This window comes from Hemitrygon akajei, chromosome 3 (assembly GCF_048418815.1).
Source record: "Hemitrygon akajei chromosome 3, sHemAka1.3, whole genome shotgun sequence".
Taxonomy (NCBI): Eukaryota; Metazoa; Chordata; class Chondrichthyes; order Myliobatiformes; family Dasyatidae; genus Hemitrygon; species Hemitrygon akajei.
This window is the reverse complement of record NC_133126.1, coordinates 179,760,889-179,786,915: the sequence shown is the minus strand read 5'-3', so window position 1 is coordinate 179,786,915 and position 26,027 is coordinate 179,760,889. Positions and strand designations below refer to the sequence as shown.

The 26,027-nt window shown below is 40.1% G+C and overlaps 2 protein-coding genes across 8 annotated transcripts in view; both read left to right on the top strand.

Annotated features, from left to right (window-relative positions):
- Nucleotides 1-17,102, top strand: part of gk5 (glycerol kinase 5) — a 77,577-nt gene extending 60,475 nt beyond the window's left edge. The window contains exons 9-16 of the mRNA XM_073041504.1: nt 944-1,004; nt 3,469-3,595; nt 4,958-5,062; nt 7,720-7,814; nt 12,364-12,467; nt 14,019-14,078; nt 14,309-14,442; nt 15,442-17,102. Of these exons, the coding sequence (XP_072897605.1) occupies nt 944-1,004; nt 3,469-3,595; nt 4,958-5,062; nt 7,720-7,814; nt 12,364-12,467; nt 14,019-14,078; nt 14,309-14,442; nt 15,442-15,599 (844 nt within the window). The 3' untranslated portion in view covers nt 15,600-17,102. The remainder of the gene's footprint in view (nt 1-943; nt 1,005-3,468; nt 3,596-4,957; nt 5,063-7,719; nt 7,815-12,363; nt 12,468-14,018; nt 14,079-14,308; nt 14,443-15,441) is intronic.
- Nucleotides 17,103-22,621: 5,519 nt separating this feature from the next.
- Nucleotides 22,622-26,027, top strand: part of LOC140725685 (transcription factor Dp-2-like) — a 256,670-nt gene continuing 253,264 nt past the window's right edge. For 4 of the 7 annotated variants that reach the window (XM_073041500.1, XM_073041499.1, XM_073041497.1 and 1 more), the window contains exons 1-2: nt 22,622-23,052; nt 24,415-24,591. The gene's annotated coding sequence lies outside the window, so the exon portion shown is untranslated. Of the gene's footprint in view, nt 23,053-24,316; nt 24,334-24,414; nt 24,592-26,027 lie in introns of those variants that run through there. The other 3 variants (XM_073041494.1, XM_073041493.1, XM_073041495.1) reach the window with 3 other exon arrangements.

Sequence of the window (26,027 nt, the reverse complement as noted above, 5' to 3'; positions counted from 1 at the left end):
ATAAAATTCAAACACGAGGAAATCTGCAGATGCTGGAAATTCAAGCAACACACACAAGATGCTGGTGGAACTCAGCAGGCCAGGCAGCATCTATAGGGAGAAGCACTGTCTATAAGGGAGAAATTCACTGACTTTTCTTCCTTGTCAAATTTTGGTTCTATTTTTTTCCCTTCTGTCCCCAGTGACTTTTCTCCCCTTGTCAGATTTTGGTTCTGTTTTCCCTGGCTAGATCCTTGATGCTGTTTAGAAGTGGAATTTGGATTGTTCTTTGTCTTCCTCTATTACTAACCTAAGCTACCACTTTCTGTTGATTAAACTTACCCAGGTGTTCTCGCACAGTCTTACACATTCCCCAGCACCAGATCCAGCAATGCCTCTTCTAGCCATGTTGTCAACATTTTTGTCAAGGAAGATTGCCTAATCACATTTAAACATCTTCCTACTCTTTTTTTTTTAACTTTGACGTTATTTCAGCTACCATTTTATTTGATATTAAGGTTGACTCCGTTTGAACAAATTGCTGTAATTGCTTTGGAGATTTGTTGCTGACGACTCTTACTATTTGGAAATGTAAATAATATCCCCAGCAATTCTCATTATATTCGTCCTGCCATTGCCTCTCAAGGAGTGACCACCTTTCCGACTCCTCACTGTCTACACGTATCAGTTTTGCCACCCCACCTTTTTGTTCATTTAAAAGGTACTCATCAGACCTTTTACCCATTGAACTCATCTCGTCCTCATTGTTTTTGCACCTTTTTCTGTCGATGCCTCGATGTCATATTCCAACATGGCTGTTCATAATTCCTTGACTGAAATTTGTGTTAAATAAGATGCTTTGAAGAAAAGGCCTGACACAGATTTTTAACTTGGTATTGAAACATATATTTGTATAATATAATTCCTGACTTAAATTAATGTACTTTTGCTTCCAATATTTCAGCTGCAAATTTGGTTATACTGATCGAAGTATATTTGGTACTCCTATTCCAATAATGGCTTTGGTGAGTACAGATATGTTTAATACTCAAATAGTATTTCTATTGGCTCTAGAGTACTAGCATAAAATCCAATTATCAGTGCCAAGTATTCTGGTTACTTGGAAGTTCGTTGTGACAGTTTTTCAAATCAATTTGAAAATTGCCACAGGCTCTTGAACCAGTTTCCTATCAGAGATCCTGTGTTGTCATTACATCTGACACCTTGAGCTAGCGCAATTAATCAATACGTGAGAAAAAATCTGTAACGTTGACTCTGTTCTCTTTCTGTTGATGAGAGGTTTTGGGGTTTCCATTTTTGTTTCAGATTTGCAGCACTTGCATCTTTTTCTCTGGAAACCTCCTGGAGTACTGGTGAAAGGTCATCAGACGTAGGAGTAGAGTTTGGCCCATAATTCTGACCCACCTGATCTTGCCTGATTTATTATTCCACTCGATCCCATTCTCCTGCCTTCTCCCCGAAACATTTGATGCCCTTACAATCAAAGCCTATCAACCTCTGCTTTAAATATATCCAACGACTTACTTGCTCAAAGCATTCCAACAGATTTGGTTGTCGTGTACCTCCAAGTACCCTGAAACGTCACACTTAATAATGGACTTCAACATCTTGAGCTAACTGACCTATAGTTTCAAAGAAGAGAAAATCTGCAGATGCTGGAAACCCGAGCAACACACACAAAATGGCTGGAGGAACCCAGCAGGCCAGGCAGCATCTAATAAAAGAGTACAGTCGATGTTTTGGGCCGAAACCCTTCAGCAGGATGCAATTTCCTTTCTTCTGCCTCCCTCCTTTGTTTAAGAGAGTGACATTTGCAATTTTCCAGTCCTCCAGAAGCAAGTGATTCTTGAAAGATCATTACTAATGCCTCCACAAATCTCTTTAGCTACCTGTTTCAGAACCTTGGGACAAATTCAGTCTGCTCCAGGTGACTTATCTACCTTCAAATCTTTCAGTTTCCCAATCACCTTCTCCTTGGTAATTGCAACTACACTCACTTCTGCCACTGACACTCAAATTTCTGGCATACTGCCAATGTCTTCCACAGTGAAGACTGATGCAAAATATTAAGTTTGTTCACCATTTCTTTATCCACCTCTCCCCCCATTTCCATCTCTCCAGTGTCATTTTCTAGTGATCTGATATTCACTCTCACCTCTTTTACCCTTTATATATCTGGGAAAAAAAACTGTTATCTTTTATATTATTGGCTAGCTCATCTTTTCTCTCCTTGTGGCTTTTTAGTTGCCTTCTGTTGCGTTTTGAAAGCTTCCCAAACCTCGAACTTCCCACTGTTTTTTGCTGTATTATATGGCCTCTCTTTTGATTTTATGTTATGTTGCATTGTAACTGTCAGTTCGCAATGTTACGAATTTTAGAGTCATTGATGATTTTCAGGAGTCTTTATTCCTTCAATGAAATGTTTGTTTGGAAATTGTCGTCGTCGTTCAATGTTTGGATTATCTTTTGTGTTAAACCCATCACCCCTACTGGGGAATAGGCCACCGATACTAGCTCACCTGAGTTCTGTGTCCTGGGCTCTTCATTCAAATTGTTCCCTGGTGTGTCCTCTCCTAGGGATGAGGTCTTTGGAGCTTCTATTAGTGTTTCTGTACCTCTGGGTTTTTACAGAATGTAGTTGCTAGCCCCATGCCCAACCCTCCTTTCAGCCATTCTTGGCACTGCCCATGGTAGAGTTAGATTATCTGTGGAGGAAATTAAATGATTACATTCAGCAGTCGCCTTCTGAGTCAGACAAAAGACTCAGAAGAAACTGCACGTGCGAGCCTATGTCCCGCCCCCAACTTTTTCACCTGGATTGCTTCTCCCTCTCTGGTTCCACCTGTCACCTACAGCCTCTATCCCACTCCCTTTGTACTAGTACTGTACATATTGACAGCTTTTCCTGTTCCCTCTCGGGGTCTCAATCTAAACGTCGACTTGTGCCTTTTCCCTCCACTGTTGCTGATTGACCTATTGAGATCCGCTTGTGGTTCTGAGCCACCAACTTATCTTGTGTCTTTTCCTGTTACATTGAATGGTTGGTTTCTGAGGGAAACTCAGAAAGTATGCTGGGGGGAGGGGGGGGAACTTCTCTCCTTGTAGTGCTTGTTGTATATAGTCCAATGAATGGAAAATATTTCTCTGGAGTGGGTAAGAGGAAGATTAACGAGATAGACACTAATCTTTGATCACCAGTAATAACTACATGCTGTTGATGGCTGCCAGTCAAATAGGTTGGCATTTAATTGATGCCATTGATTTAATTCAAACCAAACATGCAGATGTAAGGAAATGAGTAACTGACTTGTGCAGTTCATGGAGGAGACCAAACATTAGTCTCTCCCATTTTCCCCTAGTGAAGATAAAGGGAAAAGGAGTGCTGTGAGTGTACAGAGTTAGGGGTGTTAAGTGGCAAGTAGTTTCACAGCAACGTGGGCACATCTAATGTGTTTTCTCCTTTGCCAGGCAGCAGATCAGCAAGCAGCCATGTTTGGGGAATGCTGCTTTGAACCAGGCGATGTGAAGCTCACCATGGGGACTGGCACTTTCATGTCTATCAATACTGGAACTAAACCTCATACATCTGTAACAGGTACGCAGTCGTACTTCAGCCACGGCTGGACACTCAGCACCAGATTTAGTATTGTGACCAGTGGTGTGAAATTTGTTGTTTTGCAACAGCTGTATAATGTTAAGACATAAAATGTAGAAATTACAAAGAGTAGTGCCGAAAAAATAATGAAGTAGCGTTTATTGGTTCATGGACCTTTCCAAAATCTGGCAATAGGGAAGAAGTTGTTTCTAAATCATTGAGTATAGGCCTTCGGTCATCTGTCCTACATCCCTGATACTGGTAATGAGACAAGGGCTTGAGGGTCCTTAATGATGAGTGCTGCCTCTTGAAGATAGCCTCAATGGTGGGGAGGGTCTGTGCTTGCGATGGAGCAGGTTGAGAATGCAAACCTTTTCAGCCTCCTTGTGATCCTGTGATTTGAGCCACCATTTCAATCTTTGTTCCTACCACTTAGAATTCATTCACTGAGGTGCTATTTCTTTGTTCTCAGTGATATGTTCTTCCATTTCTTAATGTCAAATGCTTGGATTTATCTTTTAAATCTTTTTATTTTTTACCTAGGAGTTTTACAATTCTCTTTAATGTTCCTAACACATTTACACTCATACTTTGTCATTCCTCTTCATCAAACTCCACTGTGTGTGTGTGTTTCTTTTTACAGAATTCTAAACTGATCCAATCCGCTTTTGCTTTCAATTTTATATGCCTCATCTTTGCATCTAATACAACTCTAACTTTTGTTAGCACTTACAGGCTTGCTTCTCCTTCTGTGTTTTTTTAAAAAAAAATAACAATTTGTATTTTCCATTTGTTCCCTTGTCTAGCCACGGTTATGTCTTATAATGATCTCCCCTGTTTTACAATTTTCATTCTTTCAGGGTTCTTTTCTATTCTTCTGGTGATTTTACTAAATTTGAATGGATCTAAAATAATTTGGGCTTAAAAACTTTTGAAATTTTGTATTTATTTTTCATTTGTCTAATTTTTTTCCTCTGCATCTTTCATGGAGTCTTTCCTGGTCTGCGTGTGCATGACTAATGTTCATTGCGTCCACCTAAATGGTAGCCATTCTGATTGGACATTGAAATGACCATGAGAGTGAAGCTGAAATTCCTGGAAGTAGTTTCAGAATTTGGAGTTGGCGGTTGTATGCTATGTTAGTGCAGAATGTGCGGGGACCCTTCCAGGCTGCCCCCATCACATTGTTAGGTTTTGTTGGTTGTTAATGTAAAGTGCCTTTCACAGTATGTTTCAATGTACATGTGATAAGCAAATGAATCTGAATATTGGCCAGCCACGTATAAGATGAATCTGGAGTACCACATTACTGAATGGGCAGAAACTGAAACAGGCGCCTGATGTTTTACTTTATTAATACAGGACTTTATCCATTGGTTGGCTGGAAAATTGGATCTGAAGTAACATATATTGCAGAAGGAAATGCTGCTGATACGGGTAAAGTGATCCAATGGGCGCAACAGCTAGGTAAGGAGCTATGTTGCTGTGTGTGCATTGTTTGCTTTAACTTTGTTATACTCTCAGTACAGTTGTCTTTCAGTCTATGAAATTTGTTGTTTATCTATTGGATCAATAAATATTGGCATTTCAATGTAAGAGGAGTCTTTCTTTGTGCTTCTGCTTCTATCATTTGGTTTGTGAATATTCTTACGTCAAGTTGAGGCATGTGCATGCAGGGAAATGCCTCAATTTCCTGGCTTTCTCTGACCATTTTATTTATTTCAAGAGTTAAATGCAGGATGAGGAACCTCATCCACAGCGGCATTTTTTTTTCTAATTGTTAATTCAGAAGATTTTTCCTTCCAATGAATTATTTTTAATGTAAAATCAGTCTTGTACATGTGTGACATTTTTTTCTTCCTCACCAGTTCCTACACATATCAAGTCAGTGACAGATATTCAGCATTTGCTGTAAAGGTTGTAAGGTGTATGTTAGTTCAGATAAGTGAGAACCATCTTCTTTCCCAATAGCAGTTTGGAATTCACATTCTTTTGGAAAGGTAGTTAGTACTTTGCCTCATCAGAAAAACACTATTAATATTTGATACTCTGTGTACTTCTGCAATTGTGTCAACAGGACTGGGGGTCATTGATATTTGACTTGAATTCAGAATGAGCGGTTGTTGCTGTCAGTTTTTCAAAGCTGTAACATCAGTTGCTAGTAGCTTTGCCGTCATTGCACCTATAACACATCCCCACTGATGATTTTCTACCATGTACCAAATGCATTATCCTTGTTTCTCTCCCACCCTATTGTTTTACTCCGAAATGTACAGAATTACATTTTTTTAAAAACATACATTGTTTTTTAAAAATCATTCACTTTGTTTGTGTATTTTCATATTGGGCATTATCTTGGTGACCATTTAAAAAAAAAACTATCTCCCTACTTGCCCCTTTCAGAATTCTAACTTCTCAAGCTACACATTGATCTCCAGCCCAATCGTTTGTAAAAGTACTTGCAATTACTTCTCACTGGAAAAACTGACCTACCTCACCATATAATCTTCCTCAAACCAATTTGCGGTCCTGCCTGTACGCCATTATCACCTCCCTCTCGTGCATTGAATCTTACAATTGACTTTTTGAAAGTGTACACAAAATGCCTTTCCCAAGAGAATATGCCTGGACTTTCACAGGGAGTGTTAATTTTTTTTCAAATGGAGATAAACATCTCCAAAAGTCCCAGGTAGTACGTTTCCAATGGTTTTTGTAATTCCTTCTGCAATAAAATGCATATGCATTGATATTTTGAAATTACTGACTTGAGTGCATGGAATGGGCTGCCTTCAATGGTGGTGGAGGCGGATACGATAGGGTCTTTTAAGAGTCTTTTGGTTAGGTACATGGAGCTTAGAAAAATAGAGGGCTTATGGGTAACCCTAGTAATGTCTAAGGTAGGGACATATTCGGCACAACTTTGTGGGCTGAAGGGCCTGTATTGTGCTGTAGGTTTTCCATGTTTCTATTAGTGCTGTCTTCTATATACTATACATCAAATATCTTTCCTTTTTCACAAAAGCTACACTTCTCTCATTTTTTGTTTTTAATCTCTTCTGTATCTTTCATAATCTTATGGTTTCTGGTAATGCACAAAATTCAGTGCATCTTGCTACATCCTTAAAAGATCATATTGTTAGATATGGTTCCTGAAATCCACTGACTGAACATCCACATCCACACATGTGGTTTGTTCATTTTATGAAAACAATTTTTCCATGTAAATATTTGTGTTCAGTCTTCCCATCTGAAAATGAGCTCCTTCCCAAACCATTGTTGTGTATCAAAAAAACTTTGTAATGATGCTTGTTCAGAAACTGGTTTGTTAACACTGGCATATGTCGTGAAATCTGTTGTTTTCCAGTAGCAGTATTTTCAAGACAAAAATTTACTGTAAGTTACAATTTTTTTTAAATGGAGCCGAAGAGGCATTCGGGATTAGGTAGTAAATTGGATTAGACATTGGCTTTACGGGAGAACTAGAGTGGTAGTAGATGGTTGGTTCTCTGACTGGAGGCCTGTAACTAGTGGTATACTGCAGATACCATAATGGTTAGTACAATGCTTTACAGTACCAGCCACCCAGGTTCCATTCCTGAAGCTGTAAGGAGTTTGTACATTATCCCCGTGACCACATGGGATTCATCCAGGTGCACCGGTTTCCTCCCACTGTCCAATGACCTACTGGTTAGTCGGTTGATTGGTCATTGTAAATTTTTCTGTGGTTAGGCTAGGGTTAAGTTGGGAGTTGCTGGGCAGCATGACTCGAAGGCCTGGAAGAGCTTGTTCCATGCTGTTTCTCAATAAATAAACAAGCAAACAGATAGCTAATAGTCTGCCTTCCTGTGCTGCTTCTCCTGTGATAACATTAGCTAATAAAAATCTATTACAATGGTGAACACTGAACTTCTCCGGACAATCCACGATCTTGCTTCCGTTAGCTCCCTGAGTAAGACAATTAAATTTTGACTTAGGTTTGGGAAATAGTGTCTTCAATTTCATGTTTTTTTATGATTAACAAAAGAAAGCTGCTTTTCCCTTGGCTGTAGACTAGATGATATGGCATGGTGTTTAAGCTGATGTTCCATCCCAACTTCTCTAACGTCATCCTCTTGTCATTCTAGGTTTGTTCTCTGACGTTACTGAAACCGAAAAGATGGCGCAAGAAGTCGAAGATTCAGATGGTGTATTTTTTGTTCCAGCATTCAGTGGATTACAGGTAAATTTACACAACGTACAAGTTGTCCACTGCATAATGCATTATTTCAAAATGTTCATAATTCACTTTGTGCAATCAATGCCTGCATTGGACTTTGTTTTATTGTGTGAGTGTTCCACATTTGAATTTGGAAATTGGTAGGTGTTTCAAAGAAAATTAATGACATAAATTACATACTAATAGGAAAGACGCTAGACAAGTCTGCTACTGTTTGATCAGCTTTGTTTTTCATTGTTCCTCAATTTTTTTTTACAATTAAATCAGCCCACAATTAAAGCATCTTCCTTTCACTGCTGCATCGTCATTCATAATTTGGCTGATCTCCACGCCCACCTCCATTTTCCTGTACAGTATATGTTCTAGTCTGGTCTATCTAGGTCTGTAATGTCCAGCTTGTTCAAGTTTAATTGTCATTCAACGTGGTCTTTTCAGCTCGAAGTATCGTTGTCCGGGGCCAATGGGCAGAACACAGTCTCATACAGCAGATGTTCTTGCAATTGTACACACAGTCACAAAATAATACTAGCACAGGTCCCTGAGTGGCATGCCAGAAGACTGATGGAAACTAGGACAGTGTCTACCTTCTACCAAAGTATTTGGAGATTCTTTTCTTGGTGGATTTTCTTCAAGTGTTGGATACATTTTTATAATAACTTGGGGTTAAAAAAAAAACCCCAAAGGGAGAACAATTTCAGCTTGATTGACATGATATAATTAACATGCTGATCAATGGTTGAAGTTTTTTTTATTATTTACATGTTATTTGTTACAATTCCAATATTTTTATTGATGTGTAGGGTTTTGCGCAAAGAATGGTTTCTTGGTTAAGATACAGACTTGCATTCAAACGTTTAGATCAAAAAGGAGGTCAGAAAAAGAATTAAATGTTAAAGTTTACCAACCTCTGTAGCTAGACTGCCGACAATTCAAGGTGACATGAAAGTATTAATCATCTACACACTCCAGCTGAAATTAGTCATGCATCACCATTTTATCCTCTTCCTTAATTTGAAAAGCTGGAATTCCCTATCCAATGCTCTGTTGTGGAAGCAGGTAATGATAAAGGCTGCAGTGGTCCAGAGTAACTGAAGTTGGGCAATAATCGTGGTCTTGTTGATGTTTCCCAAACTCTGCGACCACGTATCCATTGCTCAAACAAATTGCAGAGCACTTGAATATTTGTTAACATCGGTTACAATGATATTGATGCAACTTGTTAAATAAAAATGACAGGTTTTATTTTGTTTCTTTTTTACTCTCATCCCTTCAAATTGGAAGGCAATGGACTCTGAATTTGAAATGTACAATACAAGGTAATTTCTACCTTAATGTGTGCTGAATCAAAGTATTAACAGAAATACTTTTTAGTGATGTGTAACTGTACTTTACAATACAATGTAAAGCTTGTTCCATACACTCACCCCCCCCCCCCGTGTGGAAAAAGTTGCCCCTCAAGTCCCCTTTGAAATCCTTCCCCCTCACTCTAAATCTATTACCCCGAGTTTTGGACTCCCTTATACAATGCACAATATACTTTTCCTCTACAAAGTTTAAGTGTGTAAACACAGTCTTGATCTCATGAATTGTGACCACAATTCACCATGCATCAATAATTCCCATAAGAATGTAAGTCCTAGCCTCTAACACTAAATGAAGAATAATTAGTAGACACTATTATTCACTTTCAGTGAGGGATTTTGGAAGCTGGCAACATGTATTATAAGATTACACTGAAAGCCAGATGGTATTTATGAAGTTGGAGAATAAAATTGAGAGTGACAGAGCAATACAGTGCAGATACAGGTCCTATGACCCAATGAGTCCATACTGACCACAGTGTTCACACAGCTAGTCTCAATTTCCTGTGTATGACCCATATTCCTCTAAGCCCCACACCTTCATCTACTAATCCAATTGCTTCTTAAATGATCCTATTATTCCAGTTTCATCTACTTCTAGCAGCTTGTTCCATACACTCACCCCCGCCTCCATGTAGAAAAAGTTGCCCCTCAAGTCCCTTTGAAATCCTTCCCCCACTCTAAATCTATTACCCCGAGTTTTGGACTCCCTTACCCTGAGAAAAGACTTTTACCATACACCTTATCTATGTCTCTCATAATTTTAAACATTTCTCTAAGGTCACCCCTCATTCTCTTATGATACAAGTGCTAAAGCCCCAGCCTAGTCAACTTCTCCCTTCAGTCCCTCCGGTACTGGCAACATCTTTGTTCATATATCTATTCTGCACCTTCTCCAGTTCAACCAAATCTTTCCAATAATAGGGTGACCAGAGCTGTGGCCTCAACAATGTCTAGTAGAGCTGCAACATGCACTCAACGGCCACTTTATTAGGTACACCTGTACACCTTGTTAATGCAAATATCTAATCAGCCAATCATGTGGCAGCAATTCAGTGGATAAAAGCATATTGATGTAGTCAAGATTCAGCTGATGGGAAGAAATGTGAGCGAAGTGACTTTGACTGCGGCATGGATGTTGGTGCCGGACGGGGTGGTTTGAGTATTTCAGGAACTACTGATCTCCTGGGATTTTCATGCACAACAGTCCCTGTAGATTACAGATTATGGTGCAAAAGACATCCAGTCAGCAATGGTTCTGTGGGTAAAAACACCTTGTTAATGAAAAAGGTCAAAGGGGAATGGTCAGACTGGTTTAATCTGACAGGAAGGTGACAGTAACTCGAATAACCACATGTCACAACAGTGATGTGTACAAGAGCATCTCTGAACGCACAGATCATCGAACCTTGAAGTGGATGGGCTACAACAGCAGCAAACCATGAACATACACTCAGTGGCCACTTTACTAAGTAAAGGAGGTAACTAATAAAGTGGCTACTGAGTGTAATGTCCCAGCTCCTATACTCAGTTTCCTGACTGAAGGCCAGAAGGCTAAGTGCTTTTTTCTCCACACTGTCTACTTGTGACTTTGCTTCCAACAAACTTTTCACTTGTATTCCTAAATCCTGTTCCATTACACTCCCTGGTGTCCAACCATTGATAGGAGAAGTCCCACACTGGTTTGACTTTACAAAATGCATCACCTCACACTAAAATGAAGTGAAATCCATTTGTCACTCCTCAGCCCATTTGCTTTCCTGATCGAGATCCCCTTCTCATCTACGATAACCCTCTTCACTATCAGCCGCCTTTCCTAAATGTGTAATCTGCTAATCAAGCCTTGTGCAACCACATCCAAATCATTTATATGAATAACAAGGGTCCCAACAGCACCCTTTGGTGCACACAAGTCGCCAGACTCCCTTCCAACACTGAAATCCAATCCTGAGTTCATCTGCCTTGCCTCTTAAACCTTAGCATTGAAATAAATGCAACTTGACTGAGTATTCACACAAGTTTTCAAGACATAAACTTGTATTATCCTCATTTCATCTTCCTTAGAGTTGGACAGTACAGACCATGCCAACACTAACATTTTTTTTGCTCATGTACATTAATCATCCTATTTGTCTGCCTTTTATGTCCTGCTTATTCAAATACCTGTCTGAATGTTTCTTAAACATAGTGATTGTCTCTGACTCCACCACCTCCTGGTACTGAAATTGGTACCCACTACAGGGATCTGTGGTATGACATGACAGGGCAAGTTTTGAGAAGGGTTACCAGTGAATCAGAACAATTCTCACAGCTGACAAAGCAGATGGTAGTTAACGTGGAATACAGATTACATTTAATCACTTAACAGAGAGTGATACAAAGACTGGGTTTTTCCACATGGGAGTAACAAATACAAGCCTTCAAATAATTTTTATTGAGTCCACAAATTTGCTTGCAACAACTTTTAATTCTTTCTCAAATGTTCTTTCTTTGGAAGTGAGTCTTGATGGTACCAATAGCCATTTGGCTCACATGAGCAGAAACTGAACCCGCTTGCTACTTGATGCTTCTGGCATTATAAATGTTCTATGTAGTGTGAACGTACTGCTTAAGTATGTAACAGAGGAAATGGATATTAGGCAGGACTTGGGATCAAACTGTACTTTCCCATACCTTTGTAGCATATGAGCAGTGCCCACTCTGCCAGACCGAACATTGCACCTGCTCAACTGTGCAAGATCAATAGAGTAATAATCAGATCTGGGGCTGTCTTGGTGCTGTAACAACAAATTCAACTGCGGCATGGAGAGTATTTCAATTGCTGTTTAAGTGTTTGCTAAACACATATCCACTGTTTTCTGTAGCCTTAAGACAGCAGAATTAAGCCATTCAGCCCATCAAATCTGCTCCAAATTGGTTGAATCAGCCATGAATTAGTTGCTGAGGACTGTGTAATAGTTTGGGGGTTGTGCACAGTGAAATGATCTCATAATATTATTCACATGGCATATACATAGGAGTGTGATACTTTGAGCTGATCCACCTTTTAATTTTATGCATCTGACAACATTAATTTTAAAAAATTCTAACTTACTGTGTTGTCGACCACTCTGCTTTCTCTGTCAGTCGGTAGATGTGAATTACTGGTATTGAACTACATCTTTTACTGTGTTGTGTTTTATTTTGGCCAGGCTCCTTTAAATGATCCTAATGCGTGTGCATCATTTATGGGACTGAAACCTTCAACAACTAAAATTCATCTGGTTCGAGCAATATTGGAATCCATAGCCTTCAGGTGTGTGGAAACAAGCCGAAGATGTTATTTATTTGAACACTTATGTGAGGAAGAAAAAGTACTTCTGGACTGTAATCATTATTGTATATTATGTATTAGCAAGCTCTTTAAATGTTAAAATTTAATGATAGAGCCCAATTTTAGGTAATTGGCTTTTGGAGTGAACCTTTTTTTCCCTTTGGTATTGGACGTTTTTGTGGATTTGAAGTTACATCACAAGAACAGGCCGTACTGCCAGTGCCAAATGTACTAGAAGAAGGTTAAAGGAGAGGTAAAGGAAATCACTATTACTACAGGTTGGAGGGATCAGGAATTCTCTCCTTGTGATGGTGGTTAGAGTAAAAAAAAATTCAAAGAGTTGGGTTCATGCTGGAAGACTGTATGTAAGTAGACCCTTTGGACCAATTTGTCCTTCTGACCAAGGTGCCTTTGTTCACTAATCCCTTTTGATCAGTATCTCCCTAAACCAGGGGTTCCCAACCTGATGTCCATGGACCCCTCAGTTAACGATAGTGGTCCGTGGCATAAAAATGATTGGAACCCCTTAGATGAACAGTCTTTCCTTTCCCTGTTGCTGCTGGGTAGCTTTTTTATTAAACCGCTACATGCACAATGTCCACTTCCAGTATTGTGAATTCTTTATGATTCTGCAGCGAAACCATTTTATGATTGTCTTCATTTCCAAATGCTAAACTGCAAATTTACAACCCTAGTCTTTGGCCAGATATTTAGTCCATGATCAACGTACCTCTAAACCATTCTGGACTTTATTTCCAGAACAAAAAGCAATAAGGAATTCCTGAGACTGACCATTTTGAGCCATTCATCCAGCCACGGCTCTCTGAACAATGATTGTTATGTTGCAGTTCCGGGTCTCAAACTTCCATAAATTCTAATCGTATACGCACATGATTAGCATGTACCCATGGGCTTTTTGGTTGCTCGCAGATCATCCTTTACTGGAATGCAGACTTAGGACCGAGTTCTATCATTACTGCTGAAGCTGCTCTTGTTAACATAATTCCATTATTTCCTTCCACATAACTCCCAATAATGATTCTTCATACAGATCATCTGCTCTAGTTTTGCAATAGAACTTGGCCAGAAGTCTGTTAGTTTTCTGTATCTTTTCCTCCTCCATTGGAAGATTACTACAAGTTGGGAAATGTGTAATCTCCTTATTAAATTTAATGTAGTTTCTTGTCACAGTGATGACCGGCAGTCTTACTTGTGGAAATATAAACTTAAAACATACCGGACAAATATAACTGCACTCCAGCTGTTGGCATATGCAGAACCGCTTCACATAAGCCATTGCAACCTACTGACATGCAAGAAATTTGAATCTGTTGCTTTTAATGGTAAAATTCCACAGCAAATATGTACCATGCTTCCCAATCTTGCTTAAAAGGCAGGTAATATCTAGACTCGCAAGTGAACAAAATTTGAAAATACTCTAAATTTTATTGGTACTTTAAAGAATAATTTAACATTTTCTCTAAATCCTTTCCATATTAGTGATATTTTTGACATGTTTGTTTTGTGATATAGGAACAAGCAACTATATGATACAATGCTGAGAGAAATCCACATTCCAATTACACGTATCAGGTATTCTTTATTTGAATTTCAGAGCACTGTTTTTAGTAGTTTTTTTTACACACAATCAGTTCTGAATTTTACAATTAACTCGCTAAAACTACTGATATCAATGAGGAAAATGTCCAGCATTTATTTTTAAAATGCCAAATAAATTTGTTTAACTTTTAGTTCAGTTTCTCCTGAGATGGTAGCTCTTGGTATTGCATTCCTTTTGCTGATATTTATTTTATTATATACAGAGCCGATGGTGGTATATGTAACAACCAGTTTGTCATGCAACTTACAACAGATCTGCTCACCTGTGACATTGAGAGACCTAGCCAAGTAGATATGTCCTGTCTCGGGGCAGCTTTTTTAGCTGGTCTTGCCATTGGTATGTCAATTTTGAATTTGGGTAACATTTAAGTTAAAAGTAAATTTATCAAAGTACATGTATGTCATCATATACAACCTTGAGATTTACTTCCTTGAAGGCATACTCAATAAATCCACAATAGAATCATTGGAAGATCACACCAACTTGGGCGTTTGACCACAACGCAAACTACAACAAATAGTAAAAGTAAAAAATATAGTAAGCAATAAATATTGAGAACATGAGACGAGTCCTTGAAAGTGAATCTATAGATTGTGGGAACATTTCAATGATTGGGGAAGTGAAGTTATCCCCACTGGTTCAAGAGCCTGATGGTTGAGGGGTAATAACAGTTCTTGAATCTGGTAGTGAGAGTCCTGAGGCTTTACCTGTGTTGGGCCGGGCTATAATCACAACTTTTTTTTAGGATTTCCTGTTCAAAAGCATTCAAATAAAATATCAATTACTTTTGCAAATCAAACTTTATCCACCTGGTCCACTGTCAAATACTTTTGCAGGGGAGTTTCAATTGTATTGCAATTCTGATAATGCAGTTAAAACTTGACATTCAATTCATTTGTGTATACAGTACCTTGTATAAACTTTTGCATGAGATTAGCACACCAGCTACTGTTACAGAGTTGAGTTGATTGTGATCAATAATGGGTCTTCTATGAATGACTCCTTAATCTGTTATTTGCTTTTACAAGCAGTCAATTTGAAGAGCCTACAGTTATTATAACTCCCTTGGTAATTAGGATGAATTTTTTTTTAATGCAAAAAGACTGCTGATACTGGAATTCTGAAATAAAGAAAATACTGGAAATATTCAGCAGATCAGGCAGCATTGTAGAGTAGGAAAGTTAATATTTCCAGTTCATGACTTTCTAGCAAAATGTGATAGATCAGGGAACATGTGAATCTTGCTATCTGATGCAAAAGCTTACACAACACTGATTTAATTTATTTTTCTTTACAAGATAGAGACCTTAATAATATTGTTTAATGCTGTTACAGGATACTGGGATAGCAGAGAAGAATTAAAGAAGATTAACTCTGTGGAAAAGATCTTCAAACCACAAGCTGTACCACATCATTATAAAACCACATTAGAAAACTGGCAAATGGCTGTAAAACGATCCATGGATTGGTACAATAAAATAAAACAGAAGTGATTTATTTTACTTGAAGATAGCACTGACAAGTATTTTGTTAAGATTCCAAGTACACTAGACTTGCAGTGCTAAATCTAAAGAGTGAAAATGGACTTGTGTAATTCCACCTTCAGTTTTGTTGTAGAAATTGCTGTGGGAATGCTTGCGAATGTAAAACCAATTGTGCCTCCAACAAAAGGCAAAAATACTGAAATTCATGTTTCATTATTTCTAATTCTCCCCCTGTACCATCTGCCATTACCTATAAATGGTCCATTCAAAATGGTGAAATCTAGTCCAAGTCAATGAGACCTGTGTAGAAGGGACTGGCATTGTTGACCCTTAAACTTGGGACCATTTGGTGAACATCAGGTGTTTTGCCTTTTTCACTTGTTGACTCCTTTGATTGTTGTAATCCTTGTTAAATGGAAGAATATTTTGAGTTTATTTTTACTAACATTGTATTTCTAATTCCACCGTGTGACTATAATGGTGATTGCACCTCACTAGTGCTTTCAAACATTTTGGAACTTTTAAGATTGATGGAGGGGTTATATAGATGTGTTTTTTATGATGAACAACAAATAATACTTGCAAATGGCTCTCAGAGTATCAAGTATTTGAATAACTAAGTTCTTTATTTATGCCATCCAAATGATAGAATTCATATAATGAAAGTTTACAAATTACCAAAACGTGCCGTAAGCTTTTCACTATAATCAGTTGCGTAGGGATTTTTTTTGTCAAATGGAAAATAATTTGTTTAAGCAGCTGAACTATGACTTGCCAAAAAGCTATTTGGAAATGAATAGAGATGAGTTTTTTTTTAATTTATAACCTTGTATGTTAAAGAAAAAATAATTTGTTAAAGTGTCAAATTTTGAATTAGTTAGGTCATCTTCAAAATAGTTGAACTCCAGAAATTTAAGAAGCAGGTAATGATAAAGTTATGACAATACTTGTTAAATTCTTGGGGTTATGAAACTTAATTGAAGTAGTGACTTCATTATCTACTCTTGTTCCTGATACACTAACTTTTTTTTTCCAGTTGGTGGCCAGTGATCCACAGAAGATGACTTTCAGTTCTAATCAGAGTCAGAGCATTCTATTTTTTTTTTGCTGATCCTTCATTTATATAGTAATTAAATGTAACAACATTAAAATAAATAGTGCTGCTGCTGGGAAGGATAAGATTATGATTTCTCAAATTCTTGTTGAATGCCATTGTTTAGTTTCATCCTCACATTAGGTGAGACTTTGTAGAGTAACTCCGTCTTAAATCAAAGTTCAGTGGACTCCTCATTCTGGACTGCTCTTGTACAATGACTTGAACACTTCAAAACGCCAAAATTTTCCTCTTTGGCCTCTGTCAAGAAAGAAATGCGGACTTGTTTTATTTTTAGGAGCTCCCTGCACCACACCTTTAAGAAGTATTTTAAAGATGCCTTGTGATCAAGTAAAATGTAATTTTGAGTCATTGTACTATTGTAAGGTTAAATGGTTCTGATTAAACCGGTGATTTTCTCTTTTGTTTTCTCATTCTGATTTAATGTTAATTAGATCCAGGAATGTAGAGTTCTAGTGAAGCATGAGGCAGTGATGCCACCTACTGTTACCATTCACAGTTCTGCTTTACAATCGGTATAAAGAACACTCAATGCAGGAGTAAACAAAAGATTTAGATTTAGTGTTTTTAGTGTCCATTGGAAGTTTGTTAGTATTCCATCATAAACCAATGAAAGCCAGTTATTCTACACCAATTTCTATCAACTAACAATATGAAAGTACACATTTGTTTTTATATTGTTCAAATCAAGTTCAATCGTCATTCAAACTATACATGGATACAGCTGAGTGATACCCCGTACACACTACACCAGCCAGTCGGCGTTTTCAGATTTACACACTCTGGAGAGCGTTTTAGAAAAGCTCCGTTTTCGGGGGAGGAAAACGCCATTTCAGTGTGGATGGAGGGTCAAAATAAAGAAAAAAGCTTTGGTTACAGATTTATCCGGTCTAATGTAGACGTAGCCTAAGACAGCATTCCTGAGGCCAAGGTGCTAAAACATGTGCATTCAAGGTGCAAGAAAAACATCGCCACGTTAAGCAAGCACATTTCTTAGTCAGAGACCCTGAGCGACAAGTCTTGCAAATTGATGGTTCCCAGTAATCCAGCCTGTCGTTCCACTCATTGAACACCAGGGGGCAGCACCAACACAGCACGGATGCCATGCTACACCGGACTGCTGCAGCAGGCAAGCCCACAGCTTGAGGCCTAGTCTGCACTACACGAGACACTATGCTGCTGCCTTGCCAAGGGAAATCGGCCTGCAGCAATCAACATCCAATGAGCAATTGCAAGAGAAAATCCAAGACACTCTGTTTCGCTGCACACAAAGTCCAGTGCCTTTCAGCGGCAACGCGGTCTGCAGCCAGGTCAGCTCCTCTGAACCCAATCTGGCTCACCTGGCAGCACAGCACTCTCCTCCGAACCATGAGCAGATCACTGATGTGGTAGACCTGCTATACCCATAGTTATTGGGATTAAGTATAGACTTATGATCATTCAAAAACACATTTAACAAAGAAGAGAATGCCTTTGGTTGGCCCCCCAAGAGGCTGCTGAGTGTGCACGCACTACTTTCTTGCTGTCTTCTTCATCTGATAAAGTGCTATTTCTCTTCTTGAACAGCCCTGGCAAGAGGCCTTGAAAGGGAAGTGTCTATCACAATGAGTGGTTGGAAAGGGTCTTTTTTTCTTGAGTGAACCATCCTGAGGAATAAAGTCCACGTGCAAACAAGAGAAAAATCTGTATGTGCTGGAAATCCAAACAACACACACACACACACACAAAATGCTGGAAGAACTCAGCAGGCCAGGCAGCATCTATGGAAAAGAGATGCTTCTGCCGTTTCTGGCCGAAACCCTTCAGCAGGACTGGGGAAAGAAGAGTATATTTAAGGTGGGGGGAGGGGTGATGGGTGAAACTGAGGGAGGAGTGAAGTAAAGAGCTGGGAAGTTGGTGAAAGAGTAGGGCTGGAGAAAGGGGAATCTAAGGACAGAAGGCCATGGAGGAGAGAAAAGGGGGGAATGAGTGCGAGAGAGAGGTGATGGGCAGGCCACGGAGATAAGGCGAGAGAAGGAAAAGGGGATGGAGAATGGTGAATGGGGGGGGCTGGGCATTACTGGAAGTTCAAGAAATTGATGTTCATGTCATCGGGTTGGAGGAATACAAGGTGTCCCTCCAACCTGAGTGTGACCTCATCGCGACACGTCCACATGACTGCCTTTGCCAAAACATCTGCGGCAGATTGAAATTCATCTGCCTGGACTCCTATCTTTCCAGTAAGGGATACTCTCCATTCTGTAGTGTAGTGTTTCTCCTCAGATTAAAAATGGAATTGGCCACGTGCAATGGTCTCTAATATAGTGTTGGTCTCTAGTGTTGCATCAGCATGTACATCACTACAAGCTGCAGCAGTGAGGAAAAAAACCTCTTGGGCAGCTATAGAAATGAACTGTCAAGCTGGGAAGTAGCAGCATAAAGAGCAAAAGCAACCCAACATGGATGAGACTAAAGCTCTGCCATCCAGTCACATCCAGCTGTGAACAGAGGTGATAAGTAAACAGATCCTGGAAAGAGAAGGCCCAAGCACTTATCCAGCCTCAATGATGGCAAGGCACTGTAATACGAATGCTAAAGATGAGGCTAAGCGTTTGTAACCGCGTGCAGCCGGAACTGCTGAGCAGATGATGCATCTTGGGTCTCTCCTGAGCCTACACAGAATCCAATCTCCAACTGATTTGATTCACTCTATATAAGACAAAGGCATAGCTGATGGAAAGTTATAGGAGCAGACACCATTCTGCCTGTAGTGCTTCTGGTCAGACTACTTTAACATTGGCATCTGCTAGACAGGTAGGAAACATATTGCCCAGCAAACCCAGAGATGTCCTTCAAGAGTAGGAGAAAAGCAGACTAGGTAATGATTACCCAAAGTAATAGATGGAAGCATTTATCCTCTGTTAGCTTCCTTGTTAGTACCCAGGTTGGTTATTTCAAGGATCAGGTTTAGAAAGCAAAGATGGGAGAAGATCTGAACCGAATATACATATGTTGGGTGGACCGGTTGAATCCAAGAAACTTTTCTGTTCAATTAATGTAATGTTGTTTTCATAAAATACTGGAAAATATTTACAAATTTTTTAGAGTGGTTGTATATTGACAAATGAAGATCTTTATAGATCAGTACAAGATCGTACATTTGAATTTAAAATATTTCCTACAAAGATGTGTTAATGGAATGGGAATATCTCAAGATAAATGTACACAGATAAGAAAAAGTCATTAAGACCATGCAAAAGCTAAGAAATCGTTGCTGGAGTTAAATATAAATATACAAGTATAAATCAGCCTTAAATGCCCATTCCCCACCCTTCTGGGTGCACAGTGGCTGCTGCGTGTACCATCTACAAAATATACACTGAATGATGAGGACTTGCAGGGGTTCAGGAGGGTGGGTGACCATTACCTTCTCAAAGGCAATTAAAGATGGTGTCCTTGCCAGGTTTCTATCATATACCTTCACTGAATTTACGTGTTACCTGTGCTGCCACTGCAAGCAAGTTTGTTCTTGTTTTAACCTGTACCTCAACACATGACACTAAACTTGACTGGAGCTCAGAGCAACTCACAAAGTACTGGTGGAACTCAGGCATCCGGTGGCACCAATGAAATGGGCCCATTTCCCTCCATTGATGCTGCCCGACTCGCTGAGTTCCTTCAGGGTTTTTCATGTTGCTCCAGATTGCAACATCTGCAATGTCTTGTGTCTCCATTAAAGTTAATTTAACTCTGAATCCACAGAAGAAGTCACCCTTGAACCTGAACAACTGTTTAAGAAGGAGGATAAAATGTATAGTTGGGATCACGTTACAGAGACCATTTATCATTCTTAGAGAGATCACAGAACTCTGAGCACCGGAAAAGTTAAGATGAGGAAATATTAATGAGATAGTTTGTTATCTTTAGAACACAGGAAGTTTAGAGCTGCTTACTTTTTTTTTAATAACTTAGAAGAGGCTAGTAATCCTGAACAGAAATAACTCATTTCCCTCAGCAGAGACTGTTCTTAGATTTAAGATAGTAGATGGAATTAGAGGGAGCAAAGACCTCTTTCTTCTCCAAGAGGACAATCTCATTTGGTGAATCGATAAAAGAGCAGTAACATTCATAATGTGAACGACACATAGAGTGCTGGAGGAATGTAGGCAACATGCATGAACAGTTGGTGTTTTGCACTGAGACTCTTCATCAGGAATGAAAATCAGTTCCTCAGTATTTTGTGTCTGATGTTCAAGATTTCAGTATCTGCAGAATCTTTTGTACCAACATTCATCAGTGATGTCATCCTTTTTCAAAGTACGGGGTTTCCCTTCCTCCATCATTGACGCTGCCCTCACCCACATCTCCTCCATCTGTGCTCACCCCATCTTCCCACCGCCTTCACAGGGATAGACTTCTGCTTGTCCTCACTTACCACCCCATGAGCCTCCACATTCAACTCATCATACTCCGCACCTTCCACCAACTTTAGCAGGATTCTCCTACCTTTACCTCTCCCCCATCTCTGTTTTCCACAGGGATCACTCCCTCCACGATTCCCTTGGCCATTTGTCCCTCCCCACTAATTTCCCTCCTGGCACATGTCGCTGACAAGAGACAGAAATACTCCACCTGCCCATTCACCTCCATTCAGTGCCCCAAATAGTCCTTCCAGATGAGGCAACCTGCAAGTCGGTTGGGGTCCTCGATTGTATCTGGTGCTCCAGATGTGGCCTCCTCCATATTGGTGAGACCTGATGTAAACTGGGGGACTGCTTTGTCAAGCACCTCCATCCCTAATGCCAAAAGCAGAATTTCCCGGTGGCCATTCCTATTCCGACATGGCCTCCTCTTTTGTCACGAGGAGGCCATTCTCAGGGTGCATGAGCAACAGCTCATACTCCATCTAGTTAGCCTCCAATCCGATGGCATGAACATCTATTGCTCCTTTCAATAAGAAAATTCCCTTCCCGTTCCTCTATTCCTCACCCTGACCTCTTCTCCTCATCTGCCTATCACCTCCCCCGGACGCTCCTCCACTCTCCTCTCCTATCAGATTCATTCTTCCCCAGCCCTTTACCTTTCCCATCCACCTGGCTTCACCTATCATCCTTTAGCTAATTCTCCTTCCCCTCTCCCCACTTTTTTTTCTGGCATCTTCCCTCTTCCTTTCCAGTCCTGAGAAAGGTTCTCAGCCTGAAACGCCAACTGTTTATTCATTTCCCTGGATGCTACCTGACCTGTTGAGTTCCTCCCAGCATTTGTGTGTGTAGTTCTGGATCTCCAGCATCTGCTGAATCTCGTGGTTAACAATCATCATGCCTAGGTATTGTTCGTTCGTAAACCTGAAGGGAACGGGACCAAAGTCACGAAGATGGAGTACTTCAGTAGCTACGTTTTGACTAGCATGAGCATGATGGGCCGAAGGATTATGTGCTGTCAATTTTGGTTTGTATAGTTTTGCTCGTTTATTCCCTAATGTGCTTGCAAAGTCATATTGGTATTGGCACACCTCCCCCCTCACCCCGCTACGAAGCTCACAACCATAACTCTGCATTCATGTTTTCTTTTCCCCGCTCTGATTACATCCGATCTGCTCCCGTTGCCCAGGGCATTCGGGGCCAGTCTTCTGTCATAACTTTCACCTCAGCCCTGTTGGTCAGTCTGCCCCGCGCGTTCCTCCGACCTGCCCTCTGCCCTCCCGATGCCCTGGGCCGCCGCGCGCTGCCTTTGTATCCATTCAGGCCGCGCTGTAACTATTCGTTCACATACAGAAGGCCAAGGTCCAATCAGCTGCGAGCTCTCAGGACAGCGCGTCCAAGTGGTTGGGGCGCTGCTGCGACGCATGCGGAGGCTGTCCAATGAGGAGTGGATGCGTGCGGCGGCCATCCAATGAGAAGTGGGTGCGTGCGGCGGCCGGGAGGCGGGAGCGCGAGGGGTGCCTGGCTGGATGTTGTTACACTGAAGCTCCCTCATTTTGTGTTTGTATTATTTTCTGTTTTATTTGAAGCGTTTAATTGACGGCTGATCCTCTTAATAATATCTACGTTGAAGTAGCGCATGAAATTTCAGGACTTTTTTTGGGGGAAAGGATTTATTAAAAAAAGAAAATCGTCTTTATTTCTCAATATACAAATATTAGAAATGAGTGTTTATAAGAACAAAAGTTTGTTTCTGTTTTGACATCATAGTTCGACGTTTCCTTTTCGTTTTTCCTTGTTAATCCGGAAATCCAATTGATCGAGGGCTAGTGTAGCGGTTCTCTGTTTTTGTTTGAAACCTCTCCGTCTTTGGCTGGAGCTGGTGACAGATTGTGCCAGCTGATTGCTGCCAACTTCCCGGCGACTTCTTGGAGCAAATAGAGTGATGGTGAGTGACGGATGCAGTTTATCTGCCCGAGAAGCAGGGTGGGGAGGACGCGCGTACACGAGGATAAGTGATCTCTGGGACAAAAATATGAGCACGTAGACTTTGTAAGGCCATGCATTTAAAGGAACTCAGAAAATTAATGTTTTTATTTTTATTGGTAAGCTCCTCCCCCGACAGCGGTGGAAAGCATAGTTCTGGATATCGTTTATTCTTGTCAGTAAATGCATTTAATATGTCAGACTTTAATCTTAGTCCTCGGGTTTTAAAAACGAGTGCAGAAATTTTCGTGTGTTGTTTTTTTTCTGGTTAGGTATAGTAAATTTGTTAATCGGATTTTTATAGAATACGTACATAGTTGGTCCAATTTTGTTCGTTTCCTTTTTGAATTTAAAGGCATGTTTTAAATCTAGCTTGAAATTTTATAGTTCCTGGGAAGGGAGTAAAATAACAATTTAATGAATGCATTTGTTTTGGCTGTCGATGTTGAAACTTGCTCCTTTTGCTGGTTTGAAAATAAAAGTGCTTTAATTTAAATTAAATTCTTATAAGAATGTGCATTTCAACATTTTTGTTAGGTGGCCAAAGTTAATCAGAGAAGTTCACTTGTTATCCCATTTTGCTCTTCCTGGGAGTCTTATTTCTTGGCAAGGCCGTAAGCATCTTCGAGTGGAGAATGGCCAGTACATGAAGCATTTGCTGTGTAATTAGTTGCTTGCTCCAAACTACAGCCACTGCTATGCGATAAAAATAAGTTGCTTCTTCTGTCAGAACATTCTTGATCCGTCGATTCCCTTTCCCAAAACAAAACATGCAGAGTGAAATATCAGAGGGTGGAGAGAAGAGGGGATCAGAAAGTTCAATATATATTACTTCCTGACAAAGTTTCAGTATAACATGTTCCTTTTCGTGTTCAGATAGATTACTACATTACCGAAAACAGAAGTACTATTTGTGTGCTGCCAGCTGTTTGAGTGCTCTAGACATTTGGAGGGGATTGGGGAAGGTTAGGGGTCGATTTGCGATGATTATGTTTAATCCTAATATATGTCAAAGTATTTTCTGGTAATACTGACAATGATTATTTAAAGTTACGGTCATGAAAGTGTGAATAATAAGACTGAAATTGGACTCTCAACTCGGAGGGAGGGAGGTTTGGGAGTGTGCGAATGCAGTGACGTCACCAAGAAACTGTCTACACCTGGGATGTACTCCAGAAATGAGAAATCACGACAGTGGAAGTAAAAATTTATTCAAAACTGAGATTTATGCGGGTTGAAAAGAGTATGTATGAGCTGAATCTGTATCAATCATTCCACCCTGACTTCTATTTCCAAATTCTCTCTCTGGTTTTCTCTTCGAAAGGAAAGCTTCCTTGAATAGTGTGGTTCCGTTGGTGATGGTTGACCCCCTCCCATGCCTCCGTCCGGTAACTCTTTAAATCAGCTTCAAGTGCAGAAGGTTATAACTTGTACAAAAAGGCGTTACCTTCTGCTTCCACCTTTTGCTGACTTCACCTAAAGGTGAGAGTAGGAATTCAAGGTAAGTTTATGCCCTCTATTTTAGGGAATCTGTGCCCCGTACTGGTGTTCCTCTTTTGCAGGTTAAGCTACAGTATTTCAGCCGAACTTTAGAACTGTAGCTGGGACTGTAGTCTTTGGTATGACTTTAGCTACTTGGTTGTGGTACTGTTGACATTAAAATAGCAAAAGTGATATTCTGAAATCAAATATATGCCTCCTTGTTTTTTTTATATGCTTGCTGAGTTGGTGACAGGATATGGATATTGCAAAAGTTTGTACCAACTAGTTAAAATGCTGGACTTGAGTTTCATTTAATGTCTTTGTGTCAACTGGAAAGGGTACACATATCCAATGTCTGTTTGAATAGGTTCCTCTTGGTATATTCAGGAATAAAAGGTACCTGGCCTGGTACATGGATGGGAAGGGTTTTGAGGGACATGGGCAATGGGACTAGCTTAGATTGATGTGAACACCAGAAAATCTGCAGATGCTTCATCTGCCTGAAAAAGCAGAATCTCCTGGTGTCCATCCATTTCCATTCTAATTCCCATTCCCATTCCAACATGTCAGTCCATGGCCTCCTCTTCTACCGTGATGAGACCACGCTCAGGATGGAGGAGCAACACTTTATGTTCCATCTGGGTAGCCTCCAATCTGATGGCATGAACTTTGATTTCTCCAACTTCTGCTAATTGTCCACTCCCTCTCCTAAACCATTCCCCATTCCCATTACTCTCTCTCACCTTATCTCCTTACTTGCCCATTGCCTCCCTCTGGTGCTCCTCCCCATTCCCTTTCTTCCATGGCTTTCTGTCCTCTCCAATCAGATTCCCCCTTCTCCAGTCCTTTACCTCTTTCACCAATCAACATTCCAGCTCTTTACTTCATCCCCTCCTACTCTCCCTGTTTCACCTATCACCCACCACCTTGTACTTCTTCCTCCCATCCCGCGACCTTGCTCTAACTTCTCATCCTTTTTTCTAGTCCAGATGAAGGTTCTGAGCCCAAAACGTCAACTGTTTACTCTTTTCCGTAGATGCTGCCTGGCCTGCTGAGCTCCTCCAGCATTTTGTGCGTGTTGCTTAGATAGATGTGAATCATGGACCAGTTGGGCTGAAGTGCTCACTTCCATGATCTGTGACTCTGCAATTCTAACAGAAGCTCGGGAAGAATCTTGTGAAGAAACTGACTCAAAGATTTGAAAGAGGAGAGTAAAACATACTTTTGACCAGATTGTTAGAGTCTCCTGGGGCAATGAATACTACAAGGAGCAAAGATGATCCATGTTGTGCCAGATACTGACTTGTCGTGCTTACTAGCGGATTGAATCAGGAGCTGGGTTTTTTTTAGAAAAAATTGGTTCTAAGCTTGACAGATACTCTGTCTTGCAGTTTGAATTTGGACCATTAGACAGTTGTCAAGTGAAACTGCATACGAGTTGAAAGCCAACTCTTA